The following is a 27897-nucleotide window of genomic DNA, read 5'->3' as shown; positions in this document are numbered from 1 at the left end:
CCCCATGTCCTAGTAAAGGAATGGAGAAACACTAACCCCCGTCGAGCATTTTTGGAGGCAGAACTTTCTGTTATTTATTAATCCAGGTACTCCTCAAAGCTCAGGAGAGGAAATCTGTGCTGGTTCATCAGTAACGCTTGATGAAGCAATGGCACATACTTGCTGTTAATTGTATGTTCTGTTAGTTTCCAGTCTAAGCCCCATGTGCATTGCTAAAGGGGGAGTTTTTGTGAGTCAGGTGAGATGAAATCATTTGGTGCACACTCTCCTGCTTGGGCTCTTCTGTGTCTGCTGCTAGAGTGGGACGTGGGACAAGATGTGTCTTTGAGGCGGTTGGCTCTGACCATTTTTGTGCTCAAGGATCGTTCAGGTGGACTGGGCTGCTTGAAAGAAAAAAAGAGAGGCTATAATGAAAAGCAAATTGTGGCTTGAATATATTGAATATGTATTGAATATATTCAGGGAAGAAAGGGAGATTCACATTTACATGGAGAGAGCACAGCTTCTGCTCCCCCACGCACATGTAACAGCTGTAGCTTTGTTCAGCATGTCTGGCTTCACGTATTGTTTTCAGAGCAGGGGTAATTAGTGTCTGAAAACCTAACTGCTCTTTGCTATTGTGGAACAATGTATAAATCCTTTTTTTCACTGTAAAACATTCCTGCCCTCTTTTGATCTTGTCAAGTGAGACAATACAGCCGTCTTGTCATCATATTTCCCACGGCAACGGAAAGTTTGCCAAATGGTAGAAGACACCTCAGAAGCCCTTTAATTACTGTGACTTCATTGGTGAAACTTGACGGCCTTTGGTGGACTTGCTTCCATTTTAAGCAAATTTGAGGGAATTCAGGCCTGGATGTCTCGGCAATGGTGGCTGCTATTAGCAAACAGAGCCGGCAGGCAAAGGGGATGGTGTCGGTGGGGATGAGCAGCGAGGCTGACCTTAGAGCCGCTCTGCTGAGTGTGGGGTGCAGGGTCACGTTCCTGAGTCATCAGCTTTATTTCTGAATTAATAACAGTAATTAACACAATACAAGGCAAAAAACACTGCCAGGTCTTTTTTGGAGGAACTTAGATGGAAAGGTTTTTCATTACTTTTTTTCCCTAATTAGGTAAAGCTATTACTGAAGTGTTACTTATTTTCATTGTCCATCCGTCAGCAAAAATCACTTCTTCTAATGCAGCCCAGCAGTATTGCTCAGATGTTAAGGAAGAGTGAAGAGTCACTCTCAGGGCTCCTGATTTTGTTTAGGGAAATGAAGAGGCAAAGGTGAAATGCAGCGGTGGTGCTGGAGATCAGAAAAGCAGCAGAAAGAAGACACTGGCCGAGGATGACTTGAAGAAAAAGGTGGGGTGTAAAGAATGAGAGATAAGAGAAGATGAAAGAAGAATACGTCATAAGGAAGTAAAGGGCAGAACAGGTAGAATTACATCAAAGGTGGGAGGCAGAGGTAGAGGCAGTTAATTTTTTGTGAGTCATCACCAAGCCATCCTTCCCCCAGAAAGGCTGACTCAGCAACATTGATGGAAAAATCAGACCTTTCCCTCTGAGATGCCGTTCCAGATCAAAGAGGTTTCGATTAGTAAAACTGGATTTTCTGTTGCTGATCTTCCCCTGCTTTAAAGAAACTTTTCAAATGCATCTTGTGAACTCAGCACCCACCCTCACCGCCCCAGGGCTTGGCTCACCCACTTCTCTTCCCTGCCACGTCTCCTCTTTCCAGGTCTGAGTAATAGTCTATTTTGGGGCCCTTTGCACAATGGAGATCTCGGTTGTTTGGGCAGAGGTGAGGTGGCCACAAGAGGCACCAATTACTGCACATCCTCTGAGAGGCTAGGGAAATCTAAAAGAAAACTGAGTGAATAAAAATAATTTGATGGAAGTAGGTTTGTATGATCTGATATCCCTGACAGATGCTTGGCCACAAAAGCACTGCTGGGAACATACAAATGAGATGATAATATAATATATGAACATTTTCTCTGGCTTATCATGATTCAGAACTAAAGTACAGTCAGGAAAACAGGATAGAAAAGGAAAGTGGTCTCAGTTACTTCACCATGTTTCAGAAAGGCTGGTGGGCTGTTGCTGATCAGACTGGATGGCGCTGTGGTGACTGGGGCCAGTTGGAGCTGTATGGGGTGGGCAGCAACTCTCGGTCTAAATCTTGATAGGAGCATTCCTTAAGTTATTTTGTCTTCGGTATGCGCAGGAGTTTGAACTGCTACTTGCAACACCATGCATTGCCTGGTGTGCTATTTCAGGACTCCAGGGGAAAAAAACAACAGCCACCCTGAAGATGTGTTTAATATGATACGATGTATGCAGAATTGCTTTGTTATTTTTCCCCCCAAAGCAATTGGATTGTATCTAACGTAGCTCAGCCTAGTTCCGCAGTGCTTGTGCAAGTAATATGAGGGCCAGAGCAATTCTCTAAAGCCTGTTTGCAGTGTGAGGTGGTAAGACACAACCGTGGAGCTCCCACCACGGCAGCAAAGCCCGGCTTTACCGTGAGGGGCCAGGGCCTTCTCGCTGTGCTCAGCCAGAAAAGCAGATACCGCATCCCACTGCGAGGCCCTTAAAAAGCAGCTGTGGTACCTGAGTGTGGCCGTTCAAACAAAGTGAATGTGGTTAATTATTTAAGAAACAGAAAACGCTACTTTAGCATTCGGTGGTTTGAGAGGAGGGTGTGCGGGGATGAGAACAAAACAACAAAATAAATGAACAAAAATCCAACCTTGAATGCCTTTGAGTTGCAAAGCCTGGGCTGACGTGGGGGGACCCTGAGTCTACCGGAGGACGGGAGGGAGCACAGGATGGTCCCCAGCTCCGGCTCTGCACACCATGGCAGGTGTCCCCCTGCCCCAGGCTGCAGCCCCGTGGGCTGTGTGGAAGGTGACACCTTGGGTTCACCAGCCTCGAGCTCTGAGGTAAATACAGGACCGGAGGAGGGCTATGGAGGCTGCATTTCCCTTGGGAAGGAGGGATGAGGTCAAGTTTCTTCCTGATCCAAACCCCACAGAGGTTGCCACTGTTTTCAAGTGGTTTCAAACAGGGTTCTCAGTTTTGTTCTGTGTCAGTACAGCGCCCAAGCAGCTGTGCATGAGGAAAGCAGAGAAAGTTTTTTCTGACCATGCAAATCATGCATTTCAAACCCTTCCATAATCCTAGTGATGGATAAAACAAAGCCACTTTCTCTCCAGGCTGCAGAATTGGCATGATAGGTTCTAAGAAATCTTCCCGTTTCTTCCTCCACTTTAGGAAAGAACAATAAGCCCTGACAAAAAGTGTGTGCACTGATGCTGGGAAGCTTTGAAACCAAGTCAGGAAACTGATCATGAGCATTAAAGCCTCTGTCATGTTTTCTGTTTTCATCAGACGTTGCTGTGTTTGCGTAGGGGAGGTGAGTTGGATGCTGCTCATCTCCGCAATCTAGGCAGACGTGTTTCTTGTTTTCATCCCACCACTACTATAGTGACGGAAGCTCAGGAAAGAAAATGCCTGAGGCAAATAACTGGCGTTATGCATCAACCACTGATGAAAAGGTTCTGCCTACGTGTTTGGGTACATTTAGTTTGGACCAGGAAAAGCAAAAAGTCATGCAATCCTCCAACATCCATTAATCCATTTTCTGTGATTTCGACTGTGGGTTCTTTGTTTTCCTCTGGGGACCTAACTTTTTGTTTAGTCATATATTCATGGCTGCTGCTGCTGTTGGCTCGCTGTTGCACACATTAATTGCCCTTGAGCAGAGGAATGTCTCCCAGAAGGCCTCATCCTTTCTCTGCACCAGATCATAACCTCTTTAATTGCTGCTGTTAACTTGCTGCTGGCTTCATCCTCCTCTGCTCTCCCTGTGCAGAGCAGAACAGCGTGATCCCTCGTCAGGCCTCATGTCCCCACTGAAGCTAATATAGGCCATGCAACAGGACCTGTCAAAATACCTCCTCCAAGGATCCACTTTATCTTTCTAAATCAGAAATTAAGACTATTACAGGAAAAAAAAAGGATCTGGCAGGAGCAGCCAGACAGAACCACAAATCTATTGGTTCGGTTGCTAATTGCAAATGGTGTGTGTGTGTACAAGGTTGCTGACTTCTTAAACCAGGGTGTGTGGGCTGTTTCTTTGACCCAGTAAACATTTCATTTCTGCTGCAGCTTGGTTGTAAAAGCTTTTAATGTAGAGACACTATATGGCTCACAGCCACAGGTAGCTGTGCACTAGGCAGTTCTGCACAAGGAAGTCGTGAGCTTCCAAACACAGGTATCTCATGGCCTGAATATAGAGGATAAAACCTGTTTTCTGCTGCCTTGATTGTAAGAACTCAAGAATCAAATAGTTTCTCACCCTTTTTCAGTTGTTGCCATGGCAAAACCCTAGAGAGGATGTGGAGCCACAGGGGGAGGTTGTACCAAACCATTGCAACATCAACTTTCCTCTGAGGTTGATTAGAAGATGTGTTCAGGTCCTCATTCTCACCTAGATGCTCATGTGGTTGTAATCTTGGGTATGAGCACCTCTGAAGAGCGCAGCCCATGAGACTACTTATAGGGCCAGTTATTCAAGCAGGGGATCAACGTACATCAGGAATGAGGGAGACAGAGCAAATGTATTTATATCATTATTTGGGTAACAGTTTCCTTTTTCCGTACTTCACCTGCCACTCTTTGGGATGTTTTCCAGGTTGCATCAAGTGAATTTCGATGCTCCCACTTGTGAAGGCAAGCGTCGAGAAAAGCTCTCCTTGATAGGGGACTTCTCCTCTTCGGCAGAGTTCTTCGTCACCATTGCAGTCTTCGCCTTCCTATACTCACTGGCTGCCACTGTGGTTTATATCTTCTTCCAGAACAAGTACCGTGAAAACAACAGAGGGCCTCTAATTGTAAGTATGTATTTGCAGCATTTTCACATGTGGGTCTTAACCTCCTGCTTTTTTGGTGGTTGAGGCTGTGGTGCGGTCTGGGAGATGCAAGTGACCCAACGCCCAAAGCATCTCTACATTCACCTGTGGGGTTTTTTGTGAGTTTTGTTTGGTTTTGTTTTTTATCTGACAGTGAATTAAACTTTTAATATCAAGGATAACAGACTACGTGCAGGTGGAGTTTAGTCCTAATCTTGTATGTCCTTGTGGGATTCACCGCTTCTCTCCCACTGCCTGCAGTGGTGATGTTCATACAAATCATGACATGTAGCTGAGTGGTTGCAGGATTGGGGTCCAAGCCATACATCTGTGGCAGCAGAGCTTTGTCGGTGGGGAAAAAAGGGAAGAAATCTTGGGCATTAACCTAAGAGACAAAAGAAACCATTCCCCTGACCAAAGCCTAGCCAGGGAGATTGCTTGTTGCTAATTACCGCTGCATTCAGCTAAATGATTTTGCTTTGGAGAATTATGTAGCTGTTTTTTTCAGTATGACCAAAAGCTCCTAACACATTTGTGTGTCAATGCTGGTTTATGAGGTTCCTCACTTTCCAGTTATCATTCTATGTACCCGTCAAGCTGTGGCTGTCTGCGCCTTTATTGGTCTTTGTACTGATTCCTGAAGGCCTGTAATAAAAAGCAAGTGCTGCCGTGCACTCATTTTCTTGCAAATCAAGGCTGTGAAGTCAGTGATCTACTTTGTTCTAGGTGTCTGTTACCTGTCAGCGCATCACACCCTGTGATACACCCCTTGGTGTTGCTGGGCTGGTGAAGGTCTGTGTGCTGATCCACCGCTGCACTGAAGTTGTCTCAGGTCTCTGTAGGGTTGTCTCACACTCTTCCTTCCATGGTGAGCACTCTCCTACATGACTGCAAGAATAAGGTTACGCTAGAGTAGAGGAAATATTGCTCTGAAGTCTTGGCGTGAAGAGCAGTTCACAGGGAAGGTGGTGGGAGTTTTAGTGAGGACTGACATAAGGAAAGAGTTAGTTCTGGCTTTAAGAAAAAGCTAAAGTTTATGATTGACAGAAACCAGACATTTGGCTGAGACTTGCACCTTAAATGACTGAAAGCAACCAATAAAAAGCATCAGAAAAATATGATAGAATGGAAAATAAAATCACTAGGACAGAAAGGCTGTACCTGTTAAAGGAAATAACTACAGTAACAGTAGGCAAAAGATTAAACTCTAGAAAGGTAATCTAAACATCACAGGGGTTTGAGGGAAAGCTTTTCCTGCTGCAAGAAGCTGTGAGGTTTTTTATTTAAGTTTGCATAATTCAAACCTGGTGAATCGATACAGAAGGGAAAATTCTCATTCCATGTCAAAGGACATGAAACCTTTTCATTTCAGGGTTGTTGGGACCTTTCCTCTCTTAGAAAATCATGAGGAAAGGAGAGGAAATCTTCATAGAGGAGAGGTAGAACAGGCAAGATAAAGAGGTCCCTACAGAAACAGTGAATAAATGAAGTGCATTGCTTCTGCTTCATTCAGTTGATATTGAGTAATATCTCATTTCAAACTGTCTCATCAAAGGATTAGTTGCGGAGATCTGCCACTTTAATTTTCTTGTGGAAAATAATTCTTTCTTCTGGCCACATTATTCTGTGCAGCAATAGAAAAAGGGAAGAGGAAAAAATGATTCTAATATGTCAGATTGTGATGTGGCTGTTTGCCATTGTCCAGGACTTTCCTGATGCAGCTGCTGCAGTCGTGTTTGTCACAGGATGCATGGTGCAATCCATTGCAGCATTAACATGGCATTGATTTAATTTGTTCTATGTAATGGATTGTAATTGAATCTACAGGTTAAATTTAAGTGGTGCCCATTACCAAAGCTGTTGTTTGCAATTTCCCAGTCTTTAAACCAAGCCTAAATGACCTTATTTGTTCAGAATATAAAGATGCTTCTGAGTGTGTCCTACAGCAAAAGCAGCTCCTATGGTGAGTGGTATTGGGAAGTGGCTGAGGGTTATGCTCAGCTTATACCTGCTCCAGAATCTCCTCTACGCTTCCAGCTCCATTGTATTGGGGTTTTTTTTATAAAAACAGACCCTTTCTCAGGAGGACCACATCCTTGCTGGTCTCCACAGAGGCTGCCCAGTGCAATGATAGCAGCACCACAGCCTGACTGGGACAGGGTGTGAGTCCTGCTGTGCAATGGAGATGTAGGGAAAATGCAAAGCCCCAGGCAGAGAACAAGCAAGCAGCTGTAGCCAGGAGGAATTCAAGGGAAACTCAGAGTGAAAACCAGCTTCCCACGGCTGCAGGGCTCACCTAAGGGATGCAACAAGCAGGCGACTCATCCTCCAGCTCCAGGCAGATGCTACACTGAACTGACATAACCAGCGAGATCACACATACATCAGATCAGATGTGTGGGTATGTCTCATCCCTGAGATTGTTCCTCCCAAAGAAAAGCACTGCAGAAATCTGAGGTGCTTTGTGCACGCCGAGTCCAGCTGCAGCCCCCAGCACATGTTGGTGCCGGAGGGAGGGCAGCCCTTGCTCCTTCCTCATCATCGGGCGGGATCCATGTGTCAGGCACTGTTTCCAGCCTACCAGTTTTTTGCCTTTTAGTGAAGAGTTAGAAGATGATGGTTTAATCTGTTCTTGCTTCTGCTGCAGTGCCTGTTTCATATTTAAAGCCATTCCCATTTAAGCCTTGTGCTTCCTCCTGGCTTGATATTTGCTCAGTCTGGGATGACATCTGCCTTTAAGCAGCACCCTCTGAATGCTGGCTGCCTTTCCTCCTGATAAATTTTCAGGATTTGAAAAATTAGTATGACGGGAGAAGAGGAGAGAGAAAAAGACTTTCAAGTGAAATTTTAATTTTTTTTTTTTTTCAAGAAAACTTTGCGCAGGCATTCAGAGCACCATCAATGCATTACCAGCTTGCAGTGGCCTGAACTGGATGCAGAATATACAATTATAAAGAATTTAATGACCACTAAGTCACAAGAAACTCGCAGAGAAGATTTCGGTCACAAATGTTTCAAGTTTACCTTTTTTATACAAATACAAGGAAACACAACTGCATGTGCTGAGCATCCCTTTAACTGTGGAAAAATATTTTAATGTTCAGTGTGAAGTGAGACATCACAGCAAGGAAATATTTCCGGTAGGAGAAGCTGTTAACTCCTTCCATGGCCGTTTGGATGGCACCAGCATGTTTTATTCACTGCAGTGAGCCGTGTTTGTTGCTAATGTTGACTTTCAGGTTTTGGTGATAAAATCTTCCTTTTGGTCACTCAGGTTGTGTTACTTACCTGTGATGGAGGTGGGAGTCACCCCTTTCCACAGGGCTGTTGGCAGCGAGCCCTTGCCATGTGCATACTCCGCTTACCTCCATGGAGAGATGATTTGGGGGGGGGTCACACTGGATAGATAAACCTAAGAGATGACCTTGGATTCCCAGTTTCTAAAGGAACAAGGAGCAGTTTACCAAAGATTAAATACCTAATTGATATGTGCAATGTGTTTCTGAGCTCTCAAACTGGCAGCTGTGATTTTAATTTCACTGCAAACTCCCACCAGATGCATGTGTATGGTGAGGAGCTGGGGGCTCCCCTTGGTGGCTACAAGCACAAGCCAGTTTCTCAAATGACTGATTAGTGCTCAAGAGCCAGAAACATTTTAAAGAAATTAATTGGAGATGCTGACGTAGGTTTTAATGAATGCAATGTACAACATCTCTCCAGTTTTCAGTAGATCTGCATCTCTCAGACCAGCCTAAGCTGGTTTCCACTCGTGTACCACCACATACTCTGGAGAGGCATTGCTGGTTTGTGATGAGAGCAGAGATGACCTGCACCCTGGGACTGCCACCCGTGCACCCCTGACTCAATTCTCTGCTTCAGATCTGTATGTGTGCAGCTGCTTGTGAGCAGAGTAACCAACTCCACAGTTGTGCCAAAGTTTTAGGGGATCAGGAATAGATGCTTACATGTATCTCTGAAGTAGGAAAATAAAGGAAAGAATAGTCACAGTCAATGTGTATCAGTACCCATCACTTGGACTTCTTACTTTTTCTGTATCACCCCATATGTACTCCATTTAAAACTCACACTGACAACTTTGTCTCTATGGGCCTTCAGGTTTGTCTTTGGGAAGTTATAGATTGGCCATGAAAAACCATATGCATTAATGCAAAACACTTTATTAGTATTCCAATCAATTAATATAAAAGTAAAAAATTACTCAGCCAAGAAAAGTGACTGATGTAGCCCTGAAAAGAGATATTTCATTTTTGTAGTGATTACTTTATAATCTCATTCTTACAGTGCATAAAGATGCTTACATGTAAGAAGATGAGCTCTCTCCTTTGCATCTGGAGTCCTGTCAATAATCACATTAAGCAGAAAGACATTTCTTTACATATGTTGCAGACCAAGTGAGTTAAGTACACTCCTAGTCTGCTCTTTGAAGATGTCTTTGATTAAACATGTTTTATTTCCTTCACTTTGTCCAGCTTTCTGGAAAATAGATAGGAAAAGAATAAAGAGCCATCTGTAAAACTACGACTGAATCCTTTGCAGTTAAAAAAAAAAAAATAACCAGAATAACTCTTTGCATTTCAAAGAGCTGTTTCAGCCTGCTGTTGTCATCTCCTTTTTGAAACACAAGCCTCTGTGACCTTGCTGTATGCGCTGGTGCCTCCCAAAGGGCTCTGCACGTTCCCACCAGAAGAAAGCTTGCAAGTCCATACACCACTGCAAGAACAGCGTCATTCTTCCACAGCTTCATTTGGCACAAAATCTAGGGTAGGACCTTGTTCAAACCAAAAAAAAAGAGCTAAAATGCCACTGTAGGAAGGTGTTTGCTGTCTGTAGCAACCTGCTGTTGGCCACTTGCCCAGGCTGGGACCATGGCTATGGCTCTTGCTGGGGTGGTTTTTGAATTTTTAGGTCAGTTGTGACTCTGAAAGCAAATCCTCTGAGTGGTTTGCCCCTCCTGGGGTAAAGAAATCTCCCTCTGCTCCTGTGTGGCTGTCCATGAAACCTGTTGGCAGTGTTGCCAGGCTGGACAGGCTCTGGCTGGGAGGGTTTATAGGCTTTGGCATTTGAGGAGTTGCTCCCTTGTAAGCTGTAAAAGCATGAGAGGGTTTTGTCAAATGAAAAGGTTTTGTTGCATGAGTGTTGGCAGATGGAAGCACTTGGGGAGAGGCGCTGGAAGCCCCGCATGGAAGCCAGTTACGGGGCCAGCAGCTGTGGTTTGGCGAGGGAGGAGCAAGCGGAACAAGGATGCCAGGCACCCTTCGGTCAGGCCAGAGCTGAGGTTTTGCATGTTTTCAAATATAACAGCTCAGGGTCGTCGTGCCAAACTTGGACCGTGTTGGCCAGGAGGGAGAGCAGGGCATGGAGAGCACGCGGGGGTGTGTTTGTTACAGCACTCTGGGGGTTGCTGAAGCCACAGACCAGCTCAGAGCAGATGAAACATGTCCCCTTCTTGAGCGAACAAGCAACTTCTGCAGATGCTTTTGGCTTGTTGAGATTGTGCTGGACACCGGGGGGTCCAAAACTGCATTCGGGAGACTTGAGCAAATGTGACTGCTCCCTCCCAAAAATGGGCATTTTGCGAAAGTCAGTAGCTTGATGCCATGGAGAAATGTTTCAGTTACCATGAAAAGACATTCACAGTTCTGTTCTAAAACATATATCAAATTGTTCCAAGTAGGCATTTTTGGCAAACTCAGGAATAGCAATTTCAACTTGAAAAAGGCAGCTAGATTTTTTTTTTTTTTGTTACACATACTTCAGGCTCTTAAAAAGCCCCTCCCTTGGATATTCAGCATATTTTAAATCTTGTTTTCTGCTTTCTCCTGCATGCTCTTATTTCGCCTCCTTCCCAAAGGCACCTGTAGGCAGACCAGAGTATCTCAGCTGAGATCTGTGAAACTTTGCAATTAGGACTATAGCATCACCATACAACAGTACACACCGAGAGATCTGTAGACACCATTTCAAGAGAGCAACTACAAAAATTACTTTGTTCCAAGAGAAAAAAATCACTCATGCTGTGGGGATATTAAACATTCAAATGCAAGATTTGTTTTAGTATGCAGACACTCTGGCTTTAATTACCAAGGAGAAATTCCCCAGATAGACATTAAGCCACGGAACAGCTTAGCTTGAAATTCACTTTTATTTTCAGCATGTCATTATCTTGTAACTCTGTTCCACCCAGAGCTGTGAAAATGTTCAGCCAGAAATTGAAACCCACTTGAAAACAAGAGAGGCTCAGGTTCCAGCCAAAGCTGAAGGTTAGCAAAGATTCAAATTAAATAGGAAGACACAAATTTGCTCTAGTCGTGTATTTTGCTTGTTGCACAGCGCAGAGGAGCAGAACAAATCCTCCAAGAGCTCAAGTCTGGCCATGTAGCCTTGGTGAGAGCACCTGCTGACAAAATCCTGGTGTTTCATTAGCCTTTCTGTCCTGTATTCTTGACAAGCTGTTGGCCGGCTGGCAGACCGGCTGCGTGGTTTCGTTAACCGAGTCCCGCTGTGCAATCCTTCCCTTTTGGCTCGGTGTGTTTCTTGCACCCAGGAAGACTTTACAGTTTTTTTAATGTCTTGTGTAAAAGGGCTGATCTCAGCCCCGAGAAGTGGAGACCCTTTCCCCAAGGCTCTGATATACTCTCAAATAGGAGAGTTAGTTCCAGAAAGGGCAGGATTGGGCAGCGTTAGGCTCGTGCGGACACCCTGGTGCAGGGGAGCAGAGGAAGTCAGCAGAAGGCTGGGCTGAGATGGAGAAGACCAGACCTGAGAAATAACATGAAATAGTGCCTTTAGGACCAGTCCTTGAACTGCACCGTGCCCTTGGGTATTCCTAGCAGTACTTTATAGCCCAAGACACAAGCTACTAGCAGCTGGAGTGAGGGACTCATGCAGATTGCTGTCATTTGTGCCACGAGTTGTGCAAATGGCTCACCAACATGAGGGCAAGCTCTGCAAGCTTGACAGCAGGTCTGTACCCCTGCTGCTGTCACCTGCTTGAAGAATTTTGCTCACTGTTAAAAATGTCCTTATTTTTAGCAAGTTTAAGCTCCTACATTGTGTTAGTTCGGGTGAGTTTGCCTCTGTTTGCTTCAAATTTCTACCTGTTGTTTTGTGTTTATTTTATTGTTATTGCCAACACACTGATCACAGACCTTGGTTTAGCTAGCAAAGTGTGGCGGCACTGGCAGAGAATTCCTTCTCATTTTAAAAATGTATTCCCCAAAACCCTGCTGTGTCACTGTCTATTGTGTCAATCAGAACCAATATGGGGGCTTGGCATCCAGGTAGATAACATGTCAAGCCTCATAGCAAATAAAGAGCATATCCCATCCTAATCCACAGCTCAGTGAATATCTGGTGTTTCTACCAGCTGGAATTTTTTGGAAATGTTTGCAATTGAACTGTTGCCTCTAGGAGTCCGTTTCTCATTCAGTTGCTGCTAGGACATATAAGATACAATAATTTCACTTGCTGGAAATCTCCCTGAGAAGAAAAATTACTCTGGGCTCTATGCCTCTGTCTGCCTGGAGTCTCTTTGGGTGTTAAGATAGTTGTCAGCTCCTGGGCTTCACGCTCTTCAAGGGAGCCCATTTGGCCATCGTGAAGGGAGGTCAGAGGAACTCAAATCTCAGCAGCAGATACAGGCCTGCAGAAAACAAATTGTGGCGCTGTTAAAAAAGAAGGATATATCCTTTGGGAAAGTATCCAAGCACACTTAATTTAATCCCATCTGCATGAGCGGAGAAATCCTTTGTTCATGGCTCGTTTGTGTGGCTGGTTTATTGACTGGTGCCTCTTCCATCGTGATGGAGGTTGGTGCTCTCTGTCCCTATGGTGCCACAGAGCTCCTTCCCCAAATGTCAGGTGCGTTGTAGAAGAGGAGGATGATGCTTCCCAGGGATCACTTATTTCTTTAGACAGCAACCCAAAACTTTGTGTTCTTAATGAGCAGTTTCTCTTCCTCCTATGTACACCTTTACTTTGTAAGGGGGAAGGGGAAGCAGCCCCCAGGGGAGGTGGGATATCAAGACGCAGCGATGCAGTTAGTGGTATGTTAGACTTTGGCACCTCTACCATCTGTTGTGGGCTGACAGATGGGATGAAATATGACAGCAGAAAGGCTCTTCTGTTTTAGCAAGACACAAGAAAGCTTGAAAAATCACACCTCCTCCCTCCTTTCCCCCCAAACCCACACAACAACAGTGTCACTTGGCCACTTGTTCTGGCTAAGACAAGGAGAAGTTTATGCCTGTGTGTGCTCCTGAGAGTCTTTCGAGGGAAAAGTGAGCAGAGTGGTTCAGAGCAGAGCTGCTTGGAGGCACTGGATCCTGGAGGGACTGTCACACCTTCTCCCCTCTTTTCACGTGGATGGGAATTAGGAGTAAATGCTTTACCAGCACAGAGAGGAGCTGCGGAGTCTCTGTGCTTGGCGAGTCTTGCTGATTATTTGTTTGCTCACAATAATTAGTGGCTGCATGGCTCATGCAGCAAGGACATTTGGCCTTACCTGTAGCTGGTGAGAAAACTCCTCATCTGGTAGCTGAGTATTAGCCAGTTTCAAGTTCTCCCCAAGATGCTTCCATGGATGGAAACTATTCACATTGGAAACTACCCCAGCTGTCTGTATGAGCACCTGGGGTGAGAGCCAGCCCTCAGGAGGGCCAGCTCCTTTCCAGGCATCTATATTTTTTAAAAATTGATCCAAGTTCATCAGCCAGGTGCTGTGAACAGCCAGATTTCCAAGGCAGCTCAGCATCCTGGGTACCAGCCACATGCTCATGTGATTCTGTGTCCTCGGGGCTGGAGATGCAAATGGCTCTGCTCCGTTAAGAACATCAAGCGCTTCTGAAAATTAGCTCTGTAGGTGATGACAGTAATCACAGCCTTCCATGAAACAACCACCTCTTGTTTTTTTCTCCCCTGACACAAGCTTTCAATTTTCGTGTGATTTTTTTTTTTTTTTTTCCCAATGGACACACCAGTATAATGCTTCTAACTAATTTGTCTTTTAGGATTTCATTGTGACAGTGGTCTTCTCATTCTTGTGGCTAGTGAGCTCATCTGCTTGGGCTAAAGGACTGTCAGATGTTAAGATTGCAACTGACCCAGAAGAAGTGCTATTACTGATGTCTGCCTGCAAACAGCAGTCCAACAAATGCTTGCCTGTTCGCAGCCCTGTTATGTCAAGCCTCAACACTTCAGTTGTAAGTGACTTTGATTACTTCTTTTCGCCATTACCTTACAAACATATTGTCATCTCTTTTTACCTGTGCATTGACCTAAATCGGCTGGTGTAAACCAGTTAGCTGAAATGATTTAATAGGAAATACAGTTTTGCTGCGGGGAAAGGCAGAGCATGACTCGCGGCAGCTCTTTGCCATGGAGCAGCAGCGGGATGAGTGTGCAGGGGTGGGATGCGGAGAAAGCAAAGTGTCTGTCCAAGGGCATTGCTTCACCCATCTGCTTTCAACTTGCTCCAGCTGCAATGCTTTTGAAAAGGGGTCTGTGATCACCTTTAAGAAGAAAAGGTTTTGTGCCTTGCAGAGTCCTTTAGAAATCCTCAAAAAGAGCAACATAAAATTAATGTTCAATGTTTTCAAACAAACAAACAAAAAACCAGAAAAACAACAAAAACCAAACCCACAACAACTCTCTCCAGGCCAGCTGACCAATTATTATAATATCTCTCTTTTTACTTATTTAATTTTGTCTTTCCACAGTTTATTTAAACTAGATTATGTTTTCAAACAAAATATTATTTTGGCCTAAAAAACTTTTTCTTGGAAACAAACAATTAAACAGACACCTTGTGAGCTACAGCTAAAGGGAAGTGAATCTGGGAATTTGCTCCAAAGCTGAAATAATTTTCCAGCCAGTTTGGGGAGGAGGATGGACTGGAAGCAGCTTTGACTTCTCCCAGGACCATGCAGGGTCCGTAACGTCAGTCTGGACTGGGAGACTACGGCTGCTGGGTGACGAGCTTTTCTTCTCCCCACCTAGGTCTTTGGCTTCTTGAACTTTATCCTCTGGGCAGGCAACATTTGGTTTGTGTTTAAGGAGACAGGCTGGCATTCCTCGGGCCAGCGGCACGCTCCAGACACCATGGAGAAGCAGTCCAGCAGCTACAACCAAGGGGGCTACAACCAAGACAGCTACGGGCCGGCCGGTGGCTACAACCAGCCAGGCTCCTACGGCCAGGTGGGTGAATATGGCCAGTCCCAGAGCTACGGCCAGAGCGGGCCGACCTCCTTTGCTAATCAAATTTAGGGTTCACGCAGCACGAGCTCTTGCATCCCTCGCACGTAGAGAGTTTAACAGGTCTCAAGTTTCAGCGGCGCCAGATTTTGAAGGGTTTTACGTAAATTAATACTACAACACGGTGTTTAATGTCGATTGAAGATCCGAGCCTACCTCCTGAGGCAGATGGGAGGTGGTCGGTGGGCTGGAGTTGGTTTTTTTTTTGCCCTGACTAGCCAGACACAGGGGATGCGCTCATCGCAGGTGACTTGGAGTCAATGTTGTAGTATGTACTGTAGAGATAACTTTATGGTAGTTTTGTATGTGTTAAGATGGTAGAAGCATTTTGTAGCCTCAAGTCTGTAGTATTTAATATGCATAATATAATTGAATTTCCTTCTGCATTTTGGTGAAAAACAAAAGTGTTTTACTATTATTTCTACAGATTATTCTGTATATCCATGCATGTAACATTGCACCTAAATTTTCAAAACTGCCTGTCTGTGACTCTTCAGAGCGTTTGTTTTGGTTATACTTTTCTGTTTCAGAAGATTTTGCTATTATTTCAGTTAACTGAATCATCCGTAATTTAGTGCATGGATAAGCAGTTTCATACCACCAAATGTCTGGACTGTGTAAATGAAATGTCTCAACTTCTGCCACTACATTTTGTTAAATGTATGTTTAAAAGAAGTATGCATCTTTTATATATTTTGCAGAGTTGAATATATGGCTTACCCGAGTTCTGAATGCTTTGTAACTAAAATGTTTTTCCTTGAAATGGCATTCAGTAGTATATATGGTAGCTGACCAACGTTTATTCTATTTAACTCAGCTAAGTATTCATTCTATAAATCACTATTTCTATGGATGTTTTGTGAATCTTTTAATGTAAGCTGTGGAGAATAAGGACCAAGTAACTGTGTTATATGTTTACAAAGGTATTTATTTAACTAAGATAACAGAGGTGCAGATATCAGTATACAAAACCATGCGAAAATGCCGTTGCTCAATACAGCAACACAGAAAAAACACGTGTTGTTGTGACCTTACAAAGCGTTAAATATTCCTTTATACCCCCTTTATAATAAGAAAGCCTTTCTGTATGTGCTGTTTCAAGATTGTTAAGATATCCCTCTGTTCTGTCGCTGCTCTGAGCGCTAGCTTGGTGCTACTGGAGAATGTAACTGGATTGACCAAATAACCCAGGCTCAGAGGAGCTCATCCCCAAATAGCCAGAGCCAGACTTGTAGCCCATTTGGATTTCTCCCTGGGAAATTCAGCTCTTCCTCACAACACCATATGGGATGCGTTGACACAAACGAAAGTCTGAAGCACAATATACTAACCAAAACTGATCATCTGCATTTCTAAATCAAAGTGTATCAGTATATAATCTTATTGTATGGGCTGTAATGTTGAAAGCATCGTAGCTTAAAACAGCTTAGTCTCTTCTATGATTGTTGTAACCAATTTATGGCTACTCGGTGGATGAATCTATATTGTGATATCTATTTGACCCTAATAAAGTTATTGCATACAATGCATGTTTTCAGAGTATGTTAATATTAAAATGTCACTGAAAAATATCTAAGATAACTATTAAAGATAAGTTACTATTCCTGTGCTTGACCTTGTTGGTCATATTCTTACTGTTTTCCAACACTTTTATGAGGGTTGTTTTAATGTACAGTGGAGTACAACACTTCTACAGACACTTGTCATTAAAGGTTAGTATCACAAGTTAAGATTAAAACTGTGCAATTTAATACCTGCCTGCCTCTTTACCTCTCTTTCCACCTGTCAGTAGGACTGGCCCAGTACTGTGCTAACTATCCCAGTTCTGTGGGCTGCTGGGAAGCCATGTTTGAGATGTCAGGAGGACAAAACCAGAATATCTAAATATCCTGGTATTCCAAATGGAAGCAAAATACAATTTTCTGGGACAATGAAAAATGTTACTTTGTCTCTTAGTTCTTTTGTTCTGTATTTTTTTAAGCTTGGAAAAAGTTAGATATAGGCAAGCCAGGGGAAAGGGAAATCTGTGTGTGTGGGAAAGGACGGGATGTGTGCTCTTCATGCCCCCTCCCACATAGTTCTACTCTTTTTTTTTTTATAATCCACTTTGTATTAGTCAATCAGGAAAATCCCAAATTGGTTTATCTAAGTCTTTGCACTAGAAATAGAGCTTTTTGTATCTACTAGCTTTCTCTTCATGAATGTTTCCACTCAGATCAGCAGGGTCCCATTTCCAAACTTTTCTCCCTGATGCTGAGGGTTAGAAACTTGAGTTTCGCTGAGGTTTATCCCTGCATTTCAAACAAGCTGCAATTCTTGTGTAACCATGTGAGCACTGGAGCTGCAGCTTTCAAACCCTCAGGAGCTGACACCCCTGGAGAAAGGGGACTGGGGACAGAATTAAGATGATGATTTATTCTGGATATTATTTGCGTAACATCAAAGCTAAGATAGTCTCATCAAGGGCAGAGCTGGTTGGAAAAGCTGACGAAAGCAGTGAAAGAGGCACATGTTTTCATGAAATACTTGCCCTTTACCCAGCTGGCCAGATCTTCACAGGTATCTTAGCTCCTTACTGCCATGCAGAACAGTTGTGCTGGTCCTTCAGGGACTACAATCTTCACTGTGAATTAGGAGGGGTGGAAAATGTCTTCTTCTGTAGCTTCTCAGATTAATACAGTATGGCAGCAGCAAAAGTGAAAACAAAAATGATACATTTTCTTATATAAGCCAGAAAAATGCATGCATCTGAATGTTTCCTTTGTGTTCCTCTGGATTCAAGTCTTATCACATCCTCTGGCAATTGTTAAGAAATTGGAAGTTTATTTGAACTGGGAATAGTGACTGTATAGCAAAGTGGTGAGCAGCAAGATAGAAAAGACTGTATTTGATGTTTCTTGGGTTTAAAAGAAATAGCTAAGTAAACTCAAGCATCCTCTGTGAAGCTGCTGCTGGCAGACTGATTGCTTCCCTACTCCATCATTAGTGAGTATCTCTGCCAGCTAGTTAAATAACTAGGTCAGCCTGGGGAAAAAAAAAAAAAAAAAAAAAAAAAATTCCTTGATCTTCTGTGCTGTCCCTCCTGTTTTCTCATGTGTTTCTCTTTATAGCCTGTTTCTCAACTACCAGAGATGGGAGTGTGTTTGTGTTATGAAGCATAGAGCTGTGGAGAAGCAGGTACCTCTGCAAGTGTGCTGGGGGAGGTGGGAGCACAGGACATTCTCTCCAGGTGTCTCAGAGGCCAAAGAAGAGGCAGGTTCACAGGCTTCTTAAGGGTTTTCCCATTGCTCTTAACTGGGGAGGCAGTTTGCAAAGCTGCAGCATCATACTCTGTGTAGGGAGATGCTGGAGAGAGGAGGGAGCGTGGCTCTGGGTACCCAGCACAACAAGGATGAGTTTAGATGCAAGTCCAGCCCACAGAGCTGTGCCCTTACTTGACAGGGTATTTTTTTTACTGTGCAATACTTTCCTGATGACTGATCAAATCTCCTTCACCGTGGCTATCGAGCTGCCCATAACAGAGCCTTGGTGATAGCCAGGACTTGGAGAAAGTTTGTGCTCCTGTTGCATGAGTTCGTATTGCGGTTGCCTGACCTGATTAGGTTAATTATTTCCAATCTGTGTATGCTCTCAATCTGAATAAGCAATTCAAGCTCTAGTCCTGAATTATTCTTGGCTGAAACTCTGATGTACTGATGAAAGAAGTAGTCACATGCAACATGTATTGCACCTCTCTATAGTCTGCTCCTGACAGTATCTCCAGTTTTGTGGTTAATATTACAGACAGATAAGAATTACTGAGTAAAAACTGCCACATATTGTTTCATCCTTTTCTGAAAAAGTTCTCCTCATATTATGCCATAACATGTCATAAGCATTTAGTCCTCTGTCTACTAGTTTTAAGCCGGATTTGAGTCAAAATCTTTATACATGTGAGTGGATGGGCTACTTAGCTTATGCTCTCTCCCTGACTTAACTATTCATTTTCAATTTTTCTTTTTATTCTCTCCTTGTACTAAACTCAAGGGCTTTTCCTCCTGGAATTTTCTAACAGCAGCAATAATCCGTATTTTAGTGTTAATATCTGGTGCTGATTATCCTGTCATTTGTCAGTGCCATACATCCTTAGTATGAAGATCTTAGCATTTCGATATGAAATTTTAATAGTTCAGTGGGGAGGCATCCCCTTTGTTGCCTTTAGCTACTGGTTTCTTTCTTACGTTTTTATTGTTGCGTCCTTCTTTAATAAGATTTTATGTTTTTATGAATATAGCTGCCTTTTAAAAGTCTATATGTCCTGTAACGAAACATTTCTCAGAGGAAAAATTATTTAGTAATAGTATATTCAGCCTTCTGAAAATGAACAACGTACAAAAAATGTTGGGCACATCCCTTACCCATTAGATTGCCAAAGAACCCAGGGGAGCTGGGTGCCTGCACGGAGGAGTCCCCACAGCCATGCTGCTCCCTGGCAGCCCCATACAAAGCACAAGCGTGTGTTAGCCAGGGTGCTGTGCCACGGCTGAAAAATGCCTGGGCGTGAGATGACAAATGATGTCTCCCTGCAGAGAGATCAGTTCTAATAGCTTTTCTTAAATGACATTTTAGCTGCTCTGTCCTCAGCAGTGGGATTCGTAATCATTCATGACCCCAGAGCTAAATTCCAGGCTGAGCTGAGCTATTTCCCATGTGTGTGGATGGGGAAGATGGACTGACCTGTCCATGCCTCCCAGCTGGGGTGTCCCCCTCACCCTGAACCCAGCACAGAGCCACAGGGTAGCTCTGCATTGCCTGGAGGAGCCTGGTCACGGGTTAGTCATCAGGCACCGGTCAGCAAACTGCATCCAGCACGGCCAACACAGACAAATAGTGGTGCAGATTTCACCCTGGCGTGAAATCAAATTGACTATGAAGAGATACTTAAAAAAAAAAAAATGGTGATAGCCAAGAGGCAAATGTTCCTGGGACACACAGCACACCATGCCATCCCAGCGCAGATGAGAGCAGCAGCAGCGTGCACCCCGAAATGCATGGGGGTTGAGAAACAAATGGGTAGGAAACACTTACCCCGTGATTTTATTTATGCTCCACATTCCCTACCTCCTCAAATAAATGCAGGGTTCAATTTTTGTTTTGTTTTTCTGGATGCTTAGCGGTATATTAGTACTGGTAAACCAGCTACCAGTGAGCAGGAGCTGGTTTGACACTGTGACCAGCAGGGTACAGTGGCCATTAGCTAAATCACAGTTATGCAAAGCAGCTCCTTCTTGCAGTAGCATGGCTGTTGATGTCTTGAGCTGGTTAAATCCCCCATTAACCTGTACAGGGTTGTTTCTCCTATTTGCATGCTGCCGTGCAGAACAGGAGAAGGTCCTTCCCCAGCAAGACTGAGCCCACTTTCCAGGGGGGGCCGGTGTTGAGAGCCCAGCTGCAGGGAGTGCATTAGACCTGCTGCTTCTGCTGGCTTTTCCCATGTTAAGTAATTGATTTCAAAGGGATGGACAAAGAGGAATATAGTATTAGGCTGTGGCAGCCAGTACTGCTTTGGGCAAAGATGGAATGGGGGGCTTCTCAGTCGTGGCTCTTTAGAAAAAAATATACCTATCATAAAAGATCAGAATGACCATATTCTGGTCACAAATAAATGAAGCTATTACCTCCCTGGGTGCAGTTTAGCAGCACTTCTCCTTCAGCTGTTATAGAGTTCACTGAAGAAATGCAGTCTGGGTGGCTGATGGTGTGAATGCAGCTCCAGTTTGAGGTGTTCCCTTGTGTCCGCGTCCCCCGGCTCTGCCTGCCCAGTGCAGACGTGCCTGCACCTGCCCAGCCTTGCAGGGACATCTCCAAGGGAGCCCGGGCTCCATCACACACAACCATTTCGCAATGTAAGTCTTCTTGAATTGCACAAAGCACTTAGAAACTAAACTCTGGGAAAATACCAAAAGTGGAGAATGCGGCTTTTTTCAGTGTCAATTATTTACAAGTTAACTGCCTGTAAAGATTTTCCAGTTTTAGTTGTTGGGTTGCATATTTGGTGCAGACAATATTGTTAACATGTCAAACGTGCTAAAAATTGACTGATAAAAGCACCTGGATATTTAAAACATAAATAGAGTGTATCAAAATAGATGCAGAGCAGATGGCCTGGCTCCCTGCACACCTTGCTGACCAGATACTTGAGCAACACATACAGCCAAAATGTTGCTGTCTTCAAAGCTGATCATCTGCAAAGGCAAGGGTTCTCCTCATGCTACCCTTCATCCGTCAGGCACTAATGCTCCTGCAAACGCTAATTAGTGTATCCCAGAGGGATAATGCACCCCAGGCTTGCTCGAACTTGTTAGTACCCCAGCAAAGCAAATCACCTGTTCTAGAGCTCAGGCTCAGGCTCTCAAAAGTCAGTAAGATTAAATAAAACTGAACTGAAATCTGATCTCTGGTGGAAAGAGCCTAAAACACAGAGGGCTGGGTTTGCCAGCCAGTTCACAGCATGGCCTGTAGCTGACAAACATGCAAGAGAGTCTGTTTCTCACTCTCCTTTTTACCTTAGATGCTAAGACCAAACATTACCATTCAGTGGATTAACCAGGATGTAAGGCTTTTCATGCCTCTTTGTACGGTTCAACAGATGTGAAAGGGAATTATCACTTCAACATGGTATCAAGACTCATTTTTGGGGTTTTTTTTTAGGTGATGGCAGATTACTAAGCCCAAATTCTTGTTTAATTTTAGTGTGTTAATTGATGGGATAATGAGCATTGATTATATGTGTTTTGGCTGCGTCATTGCAATTACAGGCTCTGTTTTATTCATGAGCCAATCCAAAAGAACACGCTAGAGATCTAAGACAGCTTAAACCTCTCAGAAAAAGCTCTGAATTGTTTGAGTAATGACACTCTTAGATAGAAAATTAAAGGTTCTCTTTTCCCATGCTTTTTAAGATAATTAAAATCTAGGAACAGTAAGGTGGTGAACATCCTTATTCATTAGCCTTCAGTAATTTAGCTTCTACTAAATGAGGAAAACATTTTAATTCTCTAGGCCATCTGTTGCAGTCTCCTTTGCATGTCCTGTTACATAAAGTCTCATCCTGGGTAGTTTTAACACCAGTATTGTCTCCTTTCACCAGGAATGATGAGCTGGATGAAGTAGTTGAAGTCAGGACCTATTAACAGACCACCCTGGGATTAAAACGACTGCTTGGTCTTTTAGGTCAAAGTTATCCCATCTAGACACCTCTAAGCAAAAGATCTGCAGAAAGGAGACCATGCACAGAGAGAGGCAGCGAGACAAGCTGTGTGTTTTCGAATAGCAAAATCCCTGCCAATAAATAACAAAGTTCATCGGAGCCCTTCCAGTTCCTCTGATGTGCGACTGCTCTGCCATATGGCTCGGTGCTGCTTTGGGAAGCAGGCAGTATCTACGCTGGTAGGAACCCAAGCAGAGGCTCCGAGCTGGATGCTGCTTTGCAAGTGGTTTAGAGGAAGAACAGATCTTCTCTTTGCACTGCACTAGGGGAATAAATACTAGAGCAGGAGCATGCCTACCTGGGATAAATGCTGGGTCAGGATTTGGGAAACACTTGGTTTCTGACTGTCTATAGGAACAACTCACTTTATAGCTTGGGGCAAGTTACATTAGCCCACACTAGAAAGGTTTCCAATTAAGATGATAATGTGTACAGCTGAATGGATTCCATGTCTTAGTTATTCCTGATGCAAAGTTACATCCCTACAAATCCAAGAGGATTCAGGCTCCATTAGTTTGGTTTGTTTCTGTCAAATTCTCACATAAAATAAAAGCCATGCCACTCACCAGCCCAGCAGTGCTGCCTTATGGGGGCTGTTTTACATTGATTTATTTATCTGGCTCCATGATCACCAGGTAACATTTACATTATTGATAGGGCATGGCTGCAAGCAGCTGCTTTCACAGGCCAGAGCTTGAATTCACCTGTTTGCTATTTATTATACGGGTTGCTTAGAGATTGCAAACACCCCAGCCTCGAGATGTGTGGCTGCAGAGCCAGCATTCCCAGCACGAAGCAATACTCGGTCAATCAGCCTGCTCCTGCTTCCACCAAAAAAAGCCCTTCGGCTGCAGCAGGTATGGCCAAGCGGTAAGTCATTGCTTTGTTTTTTCGCATCTCTGGTGATCTGCTGTTTGTCTTGAAATTCATGATCTGGGTATATTTGTGTCTATCACAAACAAACTTCTGCTGTGTGTTGGATGCTCTGTAATTAGTTTCCAGCACTTTAGCAAAAGTAAGCAGGCTTTCAGTTTTAATAAAAAGCAGGGAGGAGCTTCTTGGATATGAGTCCTGCTGGAAATACAATCTGTGTGTCCACCCAAAACTGGGAACACTGGTGAGTGGGGGATGACAGATCCCCCTGCACTTCCCTGTGGATGGGCTTAAAACTGAGAAATTTCCTGGGGCAATTTTGTGTTCTGAAGAAAATACTTAGAGAACGTTGCAATGCCTCTTTCAAAATTACCTAATAAGCACTTTTAATAACAACTCCAAGCTACTTGCTTAGGTGAGGAATTAGGAGCTGTGTGATGTTGTGTGCTGCTTGTAAAGGCGATTTTCCTTTTCACTGTGAAGGAAAGCCAGTCTCCCTTGAGAAGCCCTGAGTTCCTGGGGGATTAAATGAAACAGAAATGAGCAAACCCACTCATGAAGAAATATATACACACACAATTCACCAGGTGATAACTGTGCCTCTCTTCTCTCTCACTACCAGCATACCCATAGCCAAGCAGCTGGCATCAATAAAAGGTAAGGGGACCCATTTGTTGCCCCCTTGAGGGTTCAGTTCTTCCAAGGCCACAGCCCAGGTGTGGTAAATTCTGGAGATCTGGTAGAGCTGTGAAGGCTGTGCAGACCCTTGGTTGGTGGAAGAAAAGAGGGTCTTGTGAGTCCATGCACGTTGTGCTCCCATGTTGATCTGTGTCTCCTCTTCTGCTCGCCTTTCTGTTAAAAATCACGACCCTGTGTGTGGTGCTGCTGCTAACCGAGGGCTATGAGTGTGCAGTCTTTAGAACATGGCTCAGCAGCGAGGGAAATGAATCCACCCAAAATCCCAAGTGTACTGTAATGCTGAAGTGCAGTGCTGCTGCTCAGACGTGGGCATTTCTGTTCAGCCACGCTTCCCAAATGGGCCATTTTTCCCCTGGTACAGGGTCTTGGGAGCCCCAGTGCACCCAGGAGGTGGCCAGCATGGCCTGTCCCTGTGGTGTGGCAGGTCCTTGCTGGATGCCCAGGGTGGGGGCAGACCAGGTGGGTCTCACGTGTCCCCCTGCATTACTGCCTCAGCTCTGGCCAAAAGCTTCTTTTCAGGGTGTGTTTCCATGGGATGTGAGGCATGCTGCTGGCCCACTCCAAATAAAATCTGGGCTAGCTCCCCTGTGAGTATAAACAGTTTGAGTCTCATTAACTTTAATGAAACTACATAGATTTCCACCCACTCAGGATGGTTCTGACAGATTCCTTTCAATTATATCTCAAATACTGCTTTTTCCGACAGGCTGATAACTTTTTTCTTTCCCCAACTAGCTCTAGGAAAAGGCTCAGACCTTGAAAAAGCTTTTGCTACCGTGGCTTTGGTGTATAACAACTCTGCCGACCTGGAGGGCAAGCTCAGCAGAGCTGACACCAAAAGCCTGCTGCAAACCCAGTTTGGGGGTTTCATACAGGTGAGGAGGTTTGGGCAAGTGGGTGACACTGGGCCAGCACCAGTCGGGTGCTTTGGGAGCAGGAATGGCACCGTGGGCTCTGTCCTGCAGCTGGGTGGGCATCCATCCATGGGGTAACCCCAAGAGAGACTTCAGTGATTTGATATAAATGTCTTCAGTGGATTAGTTGCTTTATGTTGGACCTGTGTCTGACACAGGGGGGGACAGCAATAAACCATAGTTGACACGCCTGCTTGCATTTTTTTTAAAGAAAATTGGGCAATTTCAGGAAAAAAAAAAAAAAAGATGACAAGAGACTGTATTTATGAAGAGAATAAACCCTTTGCATTTAATTAGGCGTTTGGTCGTTTGCCAGAGCAGTGAACCAGTACCACAGTGGGCACTGGTGGGGCTGTTGGGAGAAAAGGAGCAGAAAACACCTCCCCATCAGTCACCCACCCCAGTGTCAGGAGCATCCGGATATGGTGGAAAAACAGCTGTATTGGTGCTTGTGGCTGTAAACTTGGAGATTTTTTTCCAGCAGTTACCAGCTATGTTCATCACTGCCACATTTTCAGTCATGACGAAGTGTATTTTAAAAGACATGTTCTGAATTTAGGTGGAAATTTTGGGGTCTGATTGTTCTGTCTGGTTGCAATAATATTTCTGTTTGAGTTTCTTGGGATACCTTTAGAAAAACTAATATGAATGTGCACATAAAAACCTGAATGGGAAGATAGAAAATACATGAACTTTTACATAGATGTCTGTCTTTTTTTTTTTTAATGATGCAATAAAAAGGGGACTCTTCATGCTTAATTTTCTTTTTTTTTTTTTTTTTTTTCTCTATTTAACATTCTCCATAGGGCCAAGAGAACAAACCAAAGTACCAGGAAATAATTTCTTCTCTGGATGAGGAATCAGAGAACAAACTTGATTTTGAAGATTTTATGATCGTGCTAATCAGTCTCACTCTAATGTCTGACCTGCTGCAGGAGATAAAAAAAGTGAAAACCACAAAATGATCGATGCTTTAAAAGAAGAAATGGCTTGATACTTTATGACGAAAGCAGGAGTGAACTGCACACAGACATAACACCTGTGCTGTTGTCTTTTAAATGGAATAAAGTCTTGTCCAAACCTGGCTGAACCCACTCCTATGTAGGAATGGTCTGTGGAGTGAAATATTGGTGCTCAGGGTTTTGTGGTCACTACTTGTGCTTTGGGAGGGTGCCATCTGGACCAGCTCTTGGTGGGTCCCAAGGCCCCGCACCAGTGAGCAGCTGGGTGCAGCCCCCAGCCCAGCTTCATGACAGAGAAAGGCAGCCCGTGCTCTCCCAGACCTCTTCATCATCTCTGGCACTATTGTGGGGAGATGATGGGGAGACAGCTGCAAAACTGTGCAGCCCTTTCTCTCTTTGGGGCAGCAGCACATGGGGCTGGTCGGCTCCCCGGGGCTCTCCCAGTGAGCTCAGGGCACTTCAGCCTTGAGCAGAGTGATACCAATGATGGGTTTCATAATTGTCAGTGACGACAAAATCTGTTGTAGCCTTTGGTAAACATTGGCTTTAGTCTGAGTGGTTTCCAACCCACCCTTTTGAAAGGAGCATTTATTTATTTTTATTTTCTCCTTCAGCTGACCTGTTCATTTGAGTGATCACTGTGGAAGGAATTTCAAGTCTGGTGTTTGCAATGCATCTTTGGTAGTGCTGCGCTTGTGTGACCAAAGGGATGACGTAGTTAAAATGATGGTCAGATAAGTCTGTTTCATAAAACTGTGGAGAGGAGAAATCCAATAAGCTAAGAGGTAGTCCAGACTAAGGATCGTGGGGAAAGAGTACCCAAGAAAATGTATGTATTGGAGCTGAGTGATGCTGGCTGTGGGCTTGGTTAGGACCAGAGCCTTAGTATTAAATGCTCATCATCCTAATCTTTGTTTTGGTTCCTACCTATAAGGTTGTGGCTCAGAGTCAACATTTATCCCACTGCTATGGTGGGATCATCAGCTGATGCTCCTTTTTTGGGGTAGAGAGATGGACTGAATGTGAGAATCCCTAGAAGGCTTTCACATTACTGAAGTAAAGAAAACACAGTACAGCCCTGAAAAGTTCGTTTGGCAGCCACTGGTGACATTAAAGCATAAATTTCCTGATAACCCTTTGCTACAACAAACAATTTCAGAACAATAATGTGAAGCCAATTTAGAAAGAGTTCTTTGAAATCACTAAGGTCCTAACAGTTTCTGTTGTTGCTGAAATGTTTCTTTATCTTGCATGACTTGAATTAATGACTTAAGAGCCTTTTATCAGATCAATTCACTCTGTCATCTCATTGTATGCAAACCCTTTTTATTCTAATGCAGTGTATTTTAAGCCAGCATCCCAAGTCCCTGGCTTCAATCAAAAGCCCCTTGTGTTAAGCACAGTGAAAATCCAAAGCAGCAATTCCTGAACAACTCAATAGCAAAGACATTCAAATGATATGGAAGGAACCAGAGGCACAGAAAAACCCAGTGCCTTTCCCAGCACATGTGGCAGAGTTGGAACTGGATGCACACAAGATCAGGGCTTTCCAAGAGGCACTGTGATGGTTTTTGCAAGAGTTTCTGAACAAAATGAATGGGATGTGAAAGGCTTGATCTGCATCAGTCCTTGAAAGTCCCATCTGATGCTCAAAAGCAGAAGATGCACTTGGAAGAGCCCCAACATCTTATAATTAGGAGTAGGCAGAAGTTTGCAGCTCGGCTGTGGAAGATGCTCTTTTATTAGCTCAGACTATTTGTGGCTGCCCTGAGCACTCTCAGCTAACGGCTTTGAAGCTGATCTGGCACAGACAGCATGTCTGGCTGCTTCCTTGGGGAGCTGGCTAAAAGCTTGCTTAAAAGGCTACTGTTGTGCTTTGTTTTGTTCCTAGCTTGCTCCTATTGGAAGCGATGGGAGTTCATCATCGATTTCTCATAGCAAAGCCCACGCAAGTGCCAAGGAGTTGAGCAGGCAGCTAAATTGGTGAAATCCGCAGGCTCCTCTGCCTCAGAAAGTGCGAACATCG

The 27897-nt window shown here is 44.1% G+C and overlaps 2 protein-coding genes across 2 annotated transcripts in view; both read left to right on the top strand.

The window, feature by feature from the left end:
* The window catches only part of SYNPR (synaptoporin), a 105636-nt gene extending 90450 nt beyond the window's left edge, over positions 1–15186 (top strand). The window contains exons 4-6 of the mRNA XM_065642767.1: positions 4686–4884; positions 13932–14123; positions 14920–15186. Of these exons, the coding sequence (XP_065498839.1) occupies positions 4686–4884; positions 13932–14123; positions 14920–15186 (658 nt within the window). The remainder of the gene's footprint in view (positions 1–4685; positions 4885–13931; positions 14124–14919) is intronic.
* Positions 15187–23183: 7997 nt separating this feature from the next.
* On the top strand, positions 23184–25874 carry SNTN (sentan, cilia apical structure protein). The gene is made up of 4 exons (XM_065642895.1): positions 23184–23293; positions 23919–23953; positions 24731–24870; positions 25716–25874. Exons 1-4 carry the CDS (start codon positions 23184–23186, stop codon positions 25872–25874), a joined length of 444 nt encoding a protein of 147 aa, XP_065498967.1.
* Positions 25875–27897: the final 2023 nt, after the last annotated feature.

Source organism: Caloenas nicobarica, chromosome 11, assembly GCF_036013445.1.
Source record: "Caloenas nicobarica isolate bCalNic1 chromosome 11, bCalNic1.hap1, whole genome shotgun sequence".
Classification (NCBI taxonomy): Eukaryota; Metazoa; Chordata; class Aves; order Columbiformes; family Columbidae; genus Caloenas; species Caloenas nicobarica.
Note: the sequence above shows the minus strand (reverse complement) of the source record. Positions and strands in the feature narration are given on the sequence as shown.